We start from the raw sequence: 14289 nt of genomic DNA on the forward strand, positions 1-14289 counted from the left end.
GTTGTACAGCTCCTAAAATTATACCTACTTTATGTTCATATTTACATATGTATACATCTTTTAAATATAGATAGAAATATCTAAGACAATAGTCCACTGGGTTACAGTAAGAATGAGCACCATTATGGGAACACTGGCAAGTTTCTCGCTGCTTAGCATTGGTGGTGAGCCAGCTTGGGCTATGCTGGGCTGGGTTGGGCCAGACTGGGTCAGCTGCTCAGTAATACCGAAGAGTCCATCTTTGGCCATAGTACTTCTATTCTCCAGACCTGAAAACCAAAGGAGATTATACTGTCAGTGGTTTATAATGAAACAGACATTTATTTAAAAAAAAAAAAGGGGCAGTTGTGCTACACGTCAAGCTCCTCAACTTGATAAGATCTCACCTCAGCTAGCCCGTCTGCCACTGTTGCTCTCAGCTGCCTCAAACTCCAAATCTTGGAGCTCCATGGACTCTACTTTGACTCCCCTGGTCCCTGTGTGGGTGTAGAGAGGCACATGTGGGTCCTGGAAGGCAGGCTCTGGCCCCTCTGTCCCTGATGGGCAGTAACTGTCTGTTGCAGTGTATCCTGGGTAAGTGGAAGCAGGGCCCTGGCTGGACAAGGGAGGTGGGTGAACTGCGACGGTGACTGAAGCCGATGCTGTCACCGTGGTGATGGGTTGGCCATATGGAGTAGGGTTGAGGTGTTGGTGCGGGAGGTGATGACTAGGTTGTGGGTTGTGGGAAGAGCGGCTTCTGTGGCCTGCTGAGTGTTCTCTATGGCTATGCGAGCCATAATGGCCCCCAGCCTCAGTAGCAGTTTCAAAAGCGTCCATGCGCGGCCGGGCTGGGGGCGGGCCCTGCCAGTGCACCTGGCTCTTGGGGTCCCTGCTACTGTTTGGAGTAGTTCCATTCTGCGTCCCAGTATCACAACCCTGAGAGGAGACAAAATATAGAACAAAAACAACAACAACAAAATTATCTTTCCATTTCATAATGTGACAAGCAAAAGAAAATATGCAATCAAAAGAGTCATGCAGGAGACACAATATGACATATTTCTCTTACCGAGGACACAGTATAGGCTGGAGGGTCAGGCTGTCTAGCTGAGCGCCGATGTCCTGATGCTCCCCTCCTCATCTCCTCTGTCCTGGCTCTTCCCCTGCTGATCTGGAGGTGGTACTGCTGCTCGTCTGCTCGAGCTTGTCCTCTGTGTGAGTGCAGGTTATAATTTTGCAGCTCCTGGCTGATACCGGATGCTGTGGTGTTTGAGCTGTACTCTGAGTCTGATGAGTCTGAAACTGCACCAGAGGTGGTGGTGGCTGCAGTGGTGTGGTGAGGACGGACTGAGAAGTGGACCACATGAGGAGGGGCCTCTGGAGATGGGGTTGGTAACCGGCTGCGTCCATCAACTGGTGATACCTGAGTGTTGAGTAGAAAGAGTTGTCTATAGTTTGGCTTTTGAATTTAAAAAAAAGTCACTAGTCCTGGTTGATTTAGATTTTCTTGCGTTTGCATTTTGTAAGATCTTACCTCTGGATAAGGTCCAAAGTATGATAGTAATACTGGGAGCAGGACTAATCCATTCAGTACCCCAAGAACTGTTAGGATGGCTAACACTGCAAAGAAGTACCTGTATTACAAAGAAAGAGTTCACAAAGGAAAATTAACTTCAATATCAGCTATAAACACAATAAGCAAAAAATGCATGTAAAACACAACACTTTCCTGTGGCTTATGCGTCACACAACACAATAACATTTATTAAAAATAAAAGATTTAAGCAAAGTCACTCATACCAACAAGGACACACAAGAAGTGAAATGAAGCAAGCTGAAGAAACAAAGAAAATACCTGTGCAAAACCACAGAGGTTTAGACGTGGGGAGACATGTGCAAGATCAACCATTACACATGCCCAAAATAATACTTTCACAAAAACACTCGCCACTCCCAAAACATACACACACACATATATAAACCCCCCACAGACAGGCTGGCATGCACTGCAGTCTTGAGGAGCAAAACATAAATGTACCTTGTGCGTTTCTAAGTCCTGCCAAAGAGGGTTAGTCTTAAAGAAGCCGCGTAGAGAAAAGAAAGGGGAAACATAATTAGCCAGAGCTGGTTAATTCAAAGGCACGGGGGGAAAGGAAAAAAGACAGGGGGTGGGAGTGGGGGGTTATTGGGGGGTGAGGGTACTCTCTTGGGTGTGTGTGGTGTATAAGCAAACAAGGAGAAAACAAAGCAGTGAGGAATGTGAAGGGGGAGTGGTAAAGGAGAGCAAAAGTGGGGAGGGTGACATTGGGGCATGGGGGGTGGGGGGTACAAGAGGACAGGGGCCTCTCTCTCTCTCTCTCTCTCTCTCTCTCTAGCTCTCCAAAAAAAAAGAAAAGAGAAAGAAAAGCGAGAAGCAAACAAATGAAGTGAAGGGTATAGAATTTAAACAATTTAGTCTAGGAAGAAGAGAAGGGGACCCTCAGCGCCACCCCTCCCTGGCCTCTCTCACTCTCCTTTCTTTCTCTCTCTCTTCCTCGCTTTTTTCTCTCCCTTCCTTCCAGCTAAGCCCCTGTGAAATTCCTGGCCACTCCACAAGCCACTCCATCTAATTAAATCTCCAATGTATCAGGTAAGACTCCCCAATCTCCACTCTAAATCTCCCTCTCTCACTAACCCTGCTTCCTTCATTATGGAAAAGCCCACCCCATACCCCGCACAGCCACCCATTGGTTTTCCACTGGAAGCTCTCAGGTATTCAGGGACACGCCATGAAGGCTTTTTCTTGACTCTTGACTATGTTCTTTGTTTGTGTGTGCACGGGTGGGTGTAAATAGGAGCTAACAAAGGTGTAGATGTGCCATGCAGCTGGGCCTCAGATTAAGTGCACATTCATAACTAATCCTTCAGTTGTGTTTTATTGATGTGTGCGTGTAGAGAATGAAGGGACACTGTGGAAAGGACTATCCACAAGTACGGAGCAAGGGTCCCTGTCTACACAGCAGGGGTGGCCTTTCATGCACAGTTCTAGAAAACTGAATTACAGTGAAACAGTCTCACCCTTTCAATTTGGTTTACTTGGAAAGTAAGAGACATGCTAAGATCGAGTAAAAAAAAAAAAAAAAAACCCAAACCAATGCAAAGCTACCCAAAAGATGGATGAAGTGACTTGTAGAAATTCTGATACTGCAATGATGAGGCAGTGAGGCACAATCTATAGACAAGGGGCAAGAGCATCTGGTTTATTTTTGTAGTTAACTTGAAATACAAGTTCTGTTAACCAATTGCAGCGAGTCAGGATTTAGTTGCATAGAGATAAATAGTCTATGCAGCGAGCAAAAGAAGGACTGCATTTCCTAAATCGGATAATGATCAACTACGGTCCTAGGATGATTTTTTTTTAATATAGCTACCTAGAGCTAAAATAACAGTTTCATAACTATGGTTAGCATTTCCATACAAAGCATCAGGAGTAAAAGCCACGTCACCTTTGAAGAAATATGTGCACACATATGTACATGTGCACGCGTGCAGCCCACATACCAGGTTGCATGCCCCCGCCAGGCTGTTTAGAGTGAAAACATTCACAGGGCTGATGGGGAAAGTCAGGGAAGCATTTCTTTCGGCGCAAGCAGAAAAATATGAGCTGGGCCTGTTGTTATTGCACCGTCTTAGGGCGCTGCTTTGTTTGCTCAGACAACAGCAGAACCTTTAAATGGAGGCCCGAGACTGAGCCAGAAACCAGAGCACACCACTGGAGGTGCGGAGAGAAGGTCTATAGGCCTCTATAGTTTGTGTGCGTATGTTTGTATGTGTCTCTCTGAGTGTGTATATGTGTGTTCTCTCACTGGCAGGCGCACCATCATTGACCCCCATGATTAAAGGGTCAGGGAGCAGGTTGGTGTGTCTATACGAGGGGGGAACTGTGTAACTGTGCGGGTGTGCACAGATGAACGCTTGCAGATCACATGGAGTTCAGTGATTTTAGCTCTCAAAGAAGCAGGCCAAATCATACAGCTACCTCATCTGGCAGCAACCAAGAATGTGTGTACATATGGCCATGTAAAGACATAAGGTTGTTTAAATTACACACTAAAGTCTGGGGAAACTTCTCATAATACTGTAGGAGTTGAGAACATACAGAATCATTCATACTCCTCCCTTGAACGGCAGCTGGTCGCTACCTCTCTGTCTGACGCTTAAGAGGGTGCAAACACAAAAGCAGCCACCTGCACGGAGCTCCGGCAGTGTGTCGGTTTTAATTTCCACTTCTCCTGTCTTTGTACAACTGCTCTCTTGCCCCCCACTCTGTTACTCCTTTCCCTGCTTATAAATGTCTAGTGAGGGCAGTTAAACCAGTTGAGGGAGATTACAAAAGCCAGAGGTCTTTCCTGCTCTCCCTCACTCACTCACTCTCTTTCACTTTGCTCCCCTCTGTCACCTCCCTTACTGCCTACTCCTCCCACCTATTTTTCACCTTTAATTTTCAACCCTTTCCCTGGTTTCCCATAAAATGTCGGGCACGACAGATATTAGGAGGAGGAAGAGGTAGGTAAAAGAAAAGACAAAAAAGGAAAGAGATTTTTGGTGAGGTTTCCTGGAGATCATCCCCCAGAAAGAGACGAAAAATATAAATAATAATAGTAAATAATAATAAATAATTGCTAGTGGTAGTGAAAATTGGAGATTTAAAGAAGAGAAGCAAAAGAAGAAGAGAGTAGCTGTCATGCATGATCGGGGTCTGAGGTGGATTCCTGTGTGGTATACAGGTTGAGGCATGGTCTAAGAACATTATTTAAATATATATGATAACCTCTGTATGTGCAAATATGCATGGTTTCAAGTTCAAATTAAAGCAGTAGTTTCTTGTGAGTTTGATTTTGTAACTGACCTGACAATAAAGTCAAACTCAGAGCCTGCGAGCATCAGGACGCCTAATAATGTGGAAAAGGCGCCGTCGAGCACCGGTGCAAACATGTGCTCCAGTGCCAGCACTGCCCGCTTGTGACGATCCCCTATGGCTGTCAGGAATGCCTACAACACACAGAAAAAACAAAAAACTATTTATGTCTTGTTCTCAAAAGGTTAACTTGCTCCACAACCATCAGAGAGACCTGAATCCATACAGCAATAGACCTCACCATTCCAGCAAGCAGCATTTAGGATTAGAAAGTAAGTAAATTCACTAATTCATTTTTAAACTTACCAGGGCCACATGGACAGTGAATTCCACTCCAATGCCCACAGAGGCGATGAGAATGACAACAGGGACGGCACTCAGCTTAATTCCCATCAGCCCCATGAAGCCAAACAGCTCCACAGTCATGAGAGAAAGCACCAACACCTGAAGAGAAAGCAGGAGTTTCTGTGAGAAATGTGGGTAGTTGTTCAATTTACGTGAACCTTTAGTTACACTTGTGTAGTTAATAAACTCACAGTTCTAAAACATTTTTACACATAGAAAGTGCCAGTTGCTACAAAAAGCCTGCACGATTCAGTGTTTGCAACCATTTTATTTTATTCAATATCCATTCAAATGGTTTCTGTAGGTTTTTCAGGACACATCGCCTTTTTCTCTTCGATGTTTGACTTTAAAAGATCCAAACAACACCTTTAAAAGGGATAAGAAAATGCCAGCTAATTCAGAATTATAATGCACATTTGCTAGGTGAAACAGGTAAAACTTGTCCGTGAGCACAGTGGGTTTAATTACCACAAATGGAGTTATTCTACTTTATGCTGTCTTATTATAGAAAGAACAAATCATTATTCCCTGCTTTAACTGTGTGAACTTCCATTTGACCTTAAATTTGACTGCATACAAGACAGATGAGGCAGAGAAATAACACATGAGGGTGATATGTGTGAGTATATCTGCCTTATAAATGTGTTGAGCAGTAACCATACATGTGGGTGAAATGTGTGTGTTTGTGGAGACTCCGGAGCAAAGCATTACAGGAGCTGCTATTATCAGCTGACAGGTGTCAGGTTACACGGGCCCCAAATCCTTTGAAGAGGGTTAAGGTGGGCAGAGGAGGTAACTATGTGTACGTGCACCTATAGGTGACCCAGCACAGAGTATGTGCATATCCACAAAGGGTATTTGTACTGTGTGGTGTGTCTGCCACTTTATTCTGAAGGGCATTTTGAGTGATCTAATTACAAGTGTGCAGATACTGTATATTAAAATAAAATAGTTAGAGGAAAAGATGTTACTAGATTTAACACATTTTCTTGCGTTATATTATATTTACTATTACTAAAATTCTCTGTGTGAGGTAAAACCTTGTATACACCTGCCTTTTTGTTTCTTTTAAGCAACGTTTTTTCTATAAATAACATAAACCATAAATCAGGAACACAGATTGAGATTACAAAGGATTGCTCTAAATGTACTGAGACCCATTCAGATTTTAAGTGTTACGAGGAATCAAAATCAAGTGGATTAAAAACTAACTGTATAAATCTAAACACAAGACATGATATTTACACAAAGCCTCTGTCTACATGGTCATGGTGGATTTCAGGGCTTGAAGGCTTTGAGAGTTTGATGTTGTATGGCTGCTTGTGCTTTGGGCTTTGATAGAACTCTCTTATAACTGATGTTTTGATCTTACTAGTAAGGCCTGAAGAGGATGAACATGAAGTCCCCTCCTCCCTTGTTTCAAGGTTCGGGTGGCCTGGCCACTGCCGGTTGTAAAATACAACCCACTAGAGAGAAAAACCAGAGTACTCTTTGTACGTGTTTCCGTGTGAATTATCACCTGCGAGTTTAAACATTCATACTGTATGTGTGTGCAAGTATGTACATGCACTAGAGTGCTCAAAGTGTTTTTGAGAACTGGCTTGTGTATGCGAACGCATGTTTGCCAATATCCTTGGAAACGTCTCGTCTGACAGGAGCAAGAGTGGATGAATGTTAGAGATGGAAATAAAATCAAACATTTTATAGGTTTAGAGTGGGGGCCAGTTGCTGGGGCAACTTTTTGTCCTCTTCCCATTTATTTCAGAATTTGTGTCTGGGAGTGTTGGACTAGACTAAACAGACTGGTCCTAACAAAACAGCACAAGATAAACACTGGTGACTGGGGCTACGATAACACACACCAGCCCCTTCTCTTTTCCGACTCTCTCCTCCTGACATGCATTCTGGACCACACGCAAAAACCAGGAAATGACATGAAGAGAGGGAAAAAATTGACTTTTAAATAATTGAAAGCTAAGATCTCTCTCTCTCTCTCTATGTCAAGCAGCCAAAAACCTTTTTAGAAGTAGCAGACACATTTGTATCTTTCTCTAAAGTTATCTCTCAGAACATCTGCTGCAATCTATGGAGCTACGTGTGTTTCTCTGGGCATTGTCATACCACATATTTGTAGTTACTTCATTTGTCTCTGTGCATGTGGTGTGTTTTCTCCAACACTTACTATAATGCCAGCGGTCCAAGGGTTGAGCAGAAAAAGGGCACAGACGAGAAAGGTGCAGGCGAGCACCACACTGATGGACAGCAGAAGCCAGTGGCGTAGACTAACATACTGTTCCCAGAACAGGAAAGGGTAGCCGTTGGGGTAGGAGGGCAAGCCTTGTCGGCTGTAGTTGCTGCAGATGGCCCGTACGCTCTCGATGGCTTCCACAAACTGCGGCGTCTCCCGGAGCCCGTTGAGGTAGAAGGGGAACTGTGCGTATTCGATGGGCTCAGCAGCCGGGACTGGATGGTGAGAAAATCAGAGAAGGTTGGTTTAATTGTTAGCAAAGCTGTACCCCCCCGACTTAGATTTTTCATTATATGACATATGCCATGAAGCAACTGGTGAAGTATTCTCTTTGGGGCCTTGGAAGCAAAGACCACACAGATGATAACGTTTCAAGACTGTAGACATCGACGAAGCAATCGGATAAATCAACAGTGGCTTCTGCAGATCACATTTGTCTATTCTAATTAATTCTCATTATATTCTGATCATTTCGTGTATCTGCAGAAATAATTGAGACTCTATATCCAAACCACGAATACCAAGGCTTTCCCTCCCTAATGCAGCTCTGTTCCAAGAGAAGCTACGTTTGCAGACGTATGTGCATGTGTGTGCGTGTGTGTGTGTGTGTTCTGTGGGGGTGGCGGAGGAGAGTGAAACAGACCTCCATTGACTCAGTCCTGGCCAGCCTGTGGCCCAGCCTGGCTAATGAGGGCCTATCAGTTCCAGACACAGCAGACTGTCAGAGCTAACGATGATTCAAGGTAATTACAATGTCAGAATCACTGCCATTACCACACCCTAATCTTAGCACCACCACGTAAGGCACAATATAAATGTGTGATCACGTATATATCTGCCTGTCACGATGCTATGGAGGCATAGTAGGTGCTTACAAAAGATTTATAAGTTGCTACATTTAGAAGTAGCTTTGCAGTATCACTACTAAGGACCAAACTACTAGACCAGTCTACTGCCTATTTTTTATCTTATAGAACATGTTGTAGTATTGTCTAATGTTGCTTTGAATGTATTCATTTCATAGTAAGTGTAGGGTTAGATAGAAGAGCTTGCTAACATGGCATGGCCCATTATAGTCTCAACTATAAATTTCGATTAGAACACCTGCGGCTTTTGGCAAACATAGATCTGCTCCAGGGGTCTCCCGCACAGCCAAACACTTCATGCAGCTTATCCAGTCACGTCCCCCCGCTGTCAAGGACTTCCTGCTTGTTATCCAATTGTGCTTCCAACCCAAACCCTGTCTCTCTCTCTTAATTATCCAATCATCCCCCTTCCTTGTCCTGTAACACCTTCTTACACGAAATCACAGGCTAGAGTCAAATAACAATGTAAGTATATTTTTTATGTTTGTGTGTGTGTGTGTGTGTGTGGTAGGGAAACGAGAACAGGGTGGGTGCTGTTTTTGGGGTCGCTGAGTTTTAATAATGTGTGTATGTGTGTGTAATGCTAGAGCCCCATGGTAGTCAGGATTATAGCATCTACCACAGGCACTATTAGAAGAATAACAGCAAGTTGTGTCTTGGTCCTCGGGTTAGCAGAGTGAGCTCAGTCATGCACAAATGCACACATATTGTAGTGGTACAGTAAAGTCTAATACCTCACTTAGAGCTAAAAAGGACCAATAACTCAAACCACAAGATGTGAACGTTGCTTACATGCAGCCGCTGCCTTATGGAAACTGAAAAAGTTGCAGCCGAGACTCATAAACCTCACAAAAGTTAGGCATAAAATTTCAGTAAGCAGATAATAAATGCAGTATGTTTGGCCGTACCTTACAGTAACATTTCAAATTAATGTGGAGCTGGATTACCGAACTTGTTGGAACTAAAAGCAATATTATTTCAAATTTCTTCCATTCTGTCGCACTACTCAGTATTCAGCGGTAAAATAATGTGAACATAGGGCATGCAGACTTACTGCTGAGGCGTGTCTCGGGCATGGAGTCGGTAGGGTCGTGGAGCCACTCGGGAGGGTGTGGACGAATGTTAGCTTGTGAGGCAGCATAGGCCACAGGATCATTGCTGACCCAAGCTGTTAGGTATATGTAAAAAGCTCCGGGGTTGATGATCCCATCTGCATCCACAAGCCTCTGGCGAGTCAGCTACAAAACCCAGAAATGAGATGAATTAATGACTGTAATATTAAACTTATAGGTTTTGGTATAGCCTCTTAAATTACAATTTTCAAACACATAATTCATCGAATGCATTATGTCATTCGTTTGTCTACTACACCCAAGCAAACTGTCAAAATTTGAACTGAAATGGAATTATTAGAAAATGGAAAAAATTTAATTGAGGGGGGAAAAAAAGTAGAAAAAAATTGAAGTGCTTGCGGTTGTTAAGTACACGCTGGAAATGAAGGTATTGTAGAAATAAGGGATGTTTAACCATAACATTCTACAGGTGAGCTGACCACAGAAATGCTTATTTATACACACGCATGAGCGCAAGAGAACGGAGCAGCTTTCAAAATATGAGTCAAATATTAGCCCCTCTCTCTTTCCAACCAAAGAAAAACCAACAAGTCAGACACTGGTTGCCTTTCTGAACATTCCCGTACTTCTGATCACAGCTTCCCAGAATTATCATGCCACATTAAAACATGGAAAATGTTGAATCAGCTTCTCCCTTTACATATAGTAGATATTGGCTGGCCAACCTCAGACCCAACGTCCTGACCACTCTGAATAAATTTCTAAAGGAAGCCTTGCAACACTCTCCTGTCAAGAAGTAGCTGTTTCTGCTGCCTGTAGAACCAAGCAATCTGAGCAAGGAAGCTTTAAACAGGCATTCTGGTTATTTTAGAGCTATGCAGGTTGTGTTTTGAGTTTCTGGAGTTGGGCACTCTCAGGTGAACAAAAACATAAAAGTATTTTTCTTTCTAATTGGTCTTGTTAGGAGAATAAGTGCAATGAATGCATTGTTGACTTTGGTAAGGTGGTCCACCACTTTGGTCCAGGCTAAATATCTCAGAAACATAGTCAAGGCTCATTCATTCAAATACTGAATCTGTGTGACTTTATGAGCTACTGGATCATCCATCCAAGCATCCATGGGGGAAGGAAGCAGGTAGTGTGGGAGTAGCCGGAGAGAACTCACACAGATAGAGGAAGAACATGAAAGGCCGCAGATTAGATTCGGACTCAGGACATAAAAATACAAAGATTGACGTTCCCCTCGGTAGAATTTGAATAATACGTTTATGTTTTATACAGTGCTATTATCAGGTTCGAATTGCAATTTTCTTATATTTTGTTACCACAATACTGAAAAGCTAATTACCCGTTTGCCTCAGCGACATAGATATTTAGTTACTGTGTTAACATAAGCATGATATTATATTTTAGCATCCTGGGCTAAACATCATTGCACCATTGTATTGTACCATTTTTGTCTGTGCATGCAGGCGAAAATGGTACAAGTAATTACATCACATCAAACTGTCAAAAGGAAATCCAAGTTGAGTTGTCACTCAACTTGGATTTCTTTAGGATAAACTCTCTGAGGGACTTTGTTTATCTTTGTGAGCATGTGAGTCTGTGATTCTGCCTTATTGCACTCTTTTATTCAGCGTCATTTGCCTTGACGGCAAAAGTCAGTAGGTAGACGCGAATGACTGTCTCACTAAGGGCTGTTAGTTTTGCCCTCCCATGTGGAAACAGGAGTGTAGTCTAGCATTGCTACCTCCTGAGAGGTAAAACCATTACTGCGCACCACTCTGCCACTCTCCCTTCTAGGAACCATAAATCCCTCTTTCACAGAGGCAGGGAGCGTTCTGGGGGTTGAAGCTGGACTCATGGGGTTAGGTACAAGAAAGGAGTAGTTTTTTTTGTGGTGGGGGGTTGGGAGAGAAAAATTGCTTGAGTTAGCGTAACAATAAAAAAATTGGCTGGAGTCCCTGAGCGCGTCTGTGTGCAGTTAACCTGGTTGTTAACACTGAAGGAAATGCCACCCAGCAAATGGAGTAGAGCTATAAAAATAACACAACATCTGTACAAATGTTCCTCACACTTGGTTCTCCTGACCCCTATGGGTACCCAGAATGCCTGGCGCCACAGATGGACCTGCCCTAAGAAGAAAAGAGCTCTTGGTAATGTTAGCATGGCCTTTCTTAGGACTTATCTCGCATGCCACAGATTTTTTAATTGCGATGCATATAGTTTTAAGCCACATATATAAGGAACAAATGGTCACCAGCACAGAGTAGGGACAAATCAAAAGCAGAACAGCTCTGCACAGATCCACAGAGTGGCATATCAAAATAAAACATCTAGCTATGCAATTTACCAGGGATGTTGAAGATCTGGTCCTCATTTTGAGGAACAAAAAGGAAGCTACTGCTCAACAAGTACACGCACATCAGAAAAAGGAGAAGCACACATTCAAAACATACAAATGCACACACAGAGCTGTCTCAAAGAAACCACTTGTTTCCAGCCCCCCTTAATGAAAGAGGACACAGCAGTGGAGCAAAAGGAAGAGAAAGGGAGGGAGGAAAAGACAGAGGGAGTGAGAGGGAGAGAGCGAGTGGTGGTGCGAGCTGGAGTCTGTGAGCAGGAGAGAGAGACAGCTAGATTCCAGTGGATCTGGATCGAATTTAACAGCAGGATACTCAACAACTGTATGTCTTCAAGCTGTCACGGGAAGCCCAGGCAGCTCTGCTGGCGGCCCCCACGCCTCACGGCAAGTACACTTCTCTCACAGGCAGAGGAAGTGATGTCACGGGGCCGCACACCAGGACTGGCCCTGTTTCCTGTCAGCTAGATAACTGCTGCAATGGAGTTAATTTGGATAAACGAATAGCCATAAGAGCAAAGGGGAGAGGTGGCCAACCCTTAATAAACATCTGTAGAGCTGTATGATTGGAACACAGAGTTGCACAAATTCTAAATACAAATAAACAGGAGACACAGAAGAGCTATGCGTCAAAGTTAATCACCCTTGATGAAAATGATTTCGGCGTTGAAACGGACATGGCTTGTTTTGTGTTTGAGGTTTGCAGATATTCTGGCCAAGAATTTTGTTTTTATATTTCTCCACTTTCTTATCTTCTGTTTTCGCGTTTTCCTGCCAAAGAATGCAGCCATGCATCCACATATGTTGTTTTTTGGAGGTGATACTAAACTAAGAAAAGCATTCAATGCCCTGTTGAAGCTGAGAACATTTACCCAGCTCCACAAATGCAATCTTTCCCCTCATTTCCTGCCGTTTCTCCCCCAGACTTTCACATTATCAGGTTGGTATCTTTCCACTGACATACAAGAGACCTGATTTAATCTTCCTCAATAAGTTCCTGTCTCGACCTCCTTCCGAGACCCAAGGTGCTCAAGTCGCTACACTCGAGTCACTGCTGGACATCAAACACTCATTCGGTGGCACGCAGGAGACAGTTTCAACAGCTCAGCTGGAGTTTACCACATGATTCAGATAACATGCTTTGTTGTATACTCACTTTATGGCTTAATTTTGCACTTCAGCTGAGGTGCGACGTCACCATCTCCACCAATGGCTGTGCAAACTTTTCAGAAGCTCATGGAGAACTACTTCAGTACCAGAGATGAAGCTAAACAGTCATGTTCTGCACTCAAACCATAAATTATCCCCTTGCAGACTTTCAAGCCACATAAAGAAGAAGCACCCTTTTTTCCTGCAGATCTTATAAACATATCAGTTGTTTGCATGTTGATGTGGATTATGGAATTAAGTATGTGTAAAAAGGAGACATTTTTACTTTTATGTGCAGTGGAAATAGGACTAGCATCTCAGACCTAAACAAATGCAACCAAAACCAGAGTCACCCTGGAAGCCTTGTGTCAGCTCATAGGGCTATCCATATAAGCAATAATGACATTAGTTTATCACACTCTTTGTCCTTCAGGGCTTAGAATGTATTAACTGCAACAGACAAGCATTTCTATATCACACCAGTAAACCTCAACTGCTCCACTCAGAAAGTAGTTTGACGAAGTAGACGCTATTGTTTATATTAGAAAAATATGCAAATATGTTTTAAAAATTTACTTCTCAGTGAATCAGATTCAGGTTTCTACTTAGAGCCACAGAATCCAGATTAATTATTTATAGACACTTTGGGGTTTGCAGGCGTTTCTCTGCATCAGTTTCAGCCATCCCAGCCTCTCATACTGTAAACCGTGGCTGGAAGCACTGATGATGTGTCAAGCTCAAAGACTTGATGTTTAAGGGAAACAGCTCACTGTCGAGGCCCTGCTATACGCACATCTCATACACACACACACACAAAAAGAAAAACAACAAAACACACACACGCAAACTGACAAATCGTTTAAATGAAGAGTTAATAGGTTTTTCAGAGTCAGGCTGCAGCTCCAGTGAGAGCTTTAAATTCCTGCGCTCGGTAAAGTCATCACACGAACACAGACAGAGAGAAAGAAAGAAAAATATGAATAGTCAGAGATGGTTTTAAGCTGGGTGTGACTCCCCTAGAGTCATAACAAAATGCACAGATATGCATACACATACAGCGTCACAAAAGAGCTTTGAAAGTGGTGGAAGCATCTCTCAAGTCTATTATCAAGTTGTAGTCCATGTAATACAGTCTGCATGGTCTATGCTTACATAACATCTGCACATACTTCCTCATATAATGCAAATCAAGCTGCTAACCCAACATGTCCACACATCTATTGAAATGCAGTGTACCATTGACAGTCAAATAGCCAGACAATAGACACTCAGATAGCCAGGATTTCATTCATCAGGAACCAATTCACTCGCAGGCTAGTGCTAACTTCCAGTATTAGAGCTGACAAATGAGAACAAGATTTCTCTAACGC

General features: G+C 43.2%; 1 protein-coding gene across 1 annotated transcript in view; it reads right to left on the bottom strand.

The window, feature by feature from the left end:
* ptch1 (patched 1) overlaps nucleotides 1–14289 on the bottom strand; it is a 49795-nt gene that overhangs the window by 2393 nt on the left and 33113 nt on the right. The window contains exons 17-24 of the mRNA XM_063489241.1: nucleotides 9390–9573; nucleotides 7404–7684; nucleotides 5183–5320; nucleotides 4868–5010; nucleotides 1514–1613; nucleotides 1049–1402; nucleotides 387–915; nucleotides 1–269 (exon numbers count right to left, since the gene is read on the bottom strand). The exon at nucleotides 1–269 is cut by the window's left edge and continues 2393 nt beyond it. Of these exons, the coding sequence (XP_063345311.1) occupies nucleotides 388–915; nucleotides 1049–1402; nucleotides 1514–1613; nucleotides 4868–5010; nucleotides 5183–5320; nucleotides 7404–7684; nucleotides 9390–9573 (1728 nt within the window). The 3' untranslated portion in view covers nucleotides 1–269; nucleotide 387. The remainder of the gene's footprint in view (nucleotides 270–386; nucleotides 916–1048; nucleotides 1403–1513; nucleotides 1614–4867; nucleotides 5011–5182; nucleotides 5321–7403; nucleotides 7685–9389; nucleotides 9574–14289) is intronic.

This window comes from Pelmatolapia mariae, linkage group LG12 (assembly GCF_036321145.2).
Source record: "Pelmatolapia mariae isolate MD_Pm_ZW linkage group LG12, Pm_UMD_F_2, whole genome shotgun sequence".
NCBI classification, from domain to species: domain Eukaryota; kingdom Metazoa; phylum Chordata; class Actinopteri; order Cichliformes; family Cichlidae; genus Pelmatolapia; species Pelmatolapia mariae.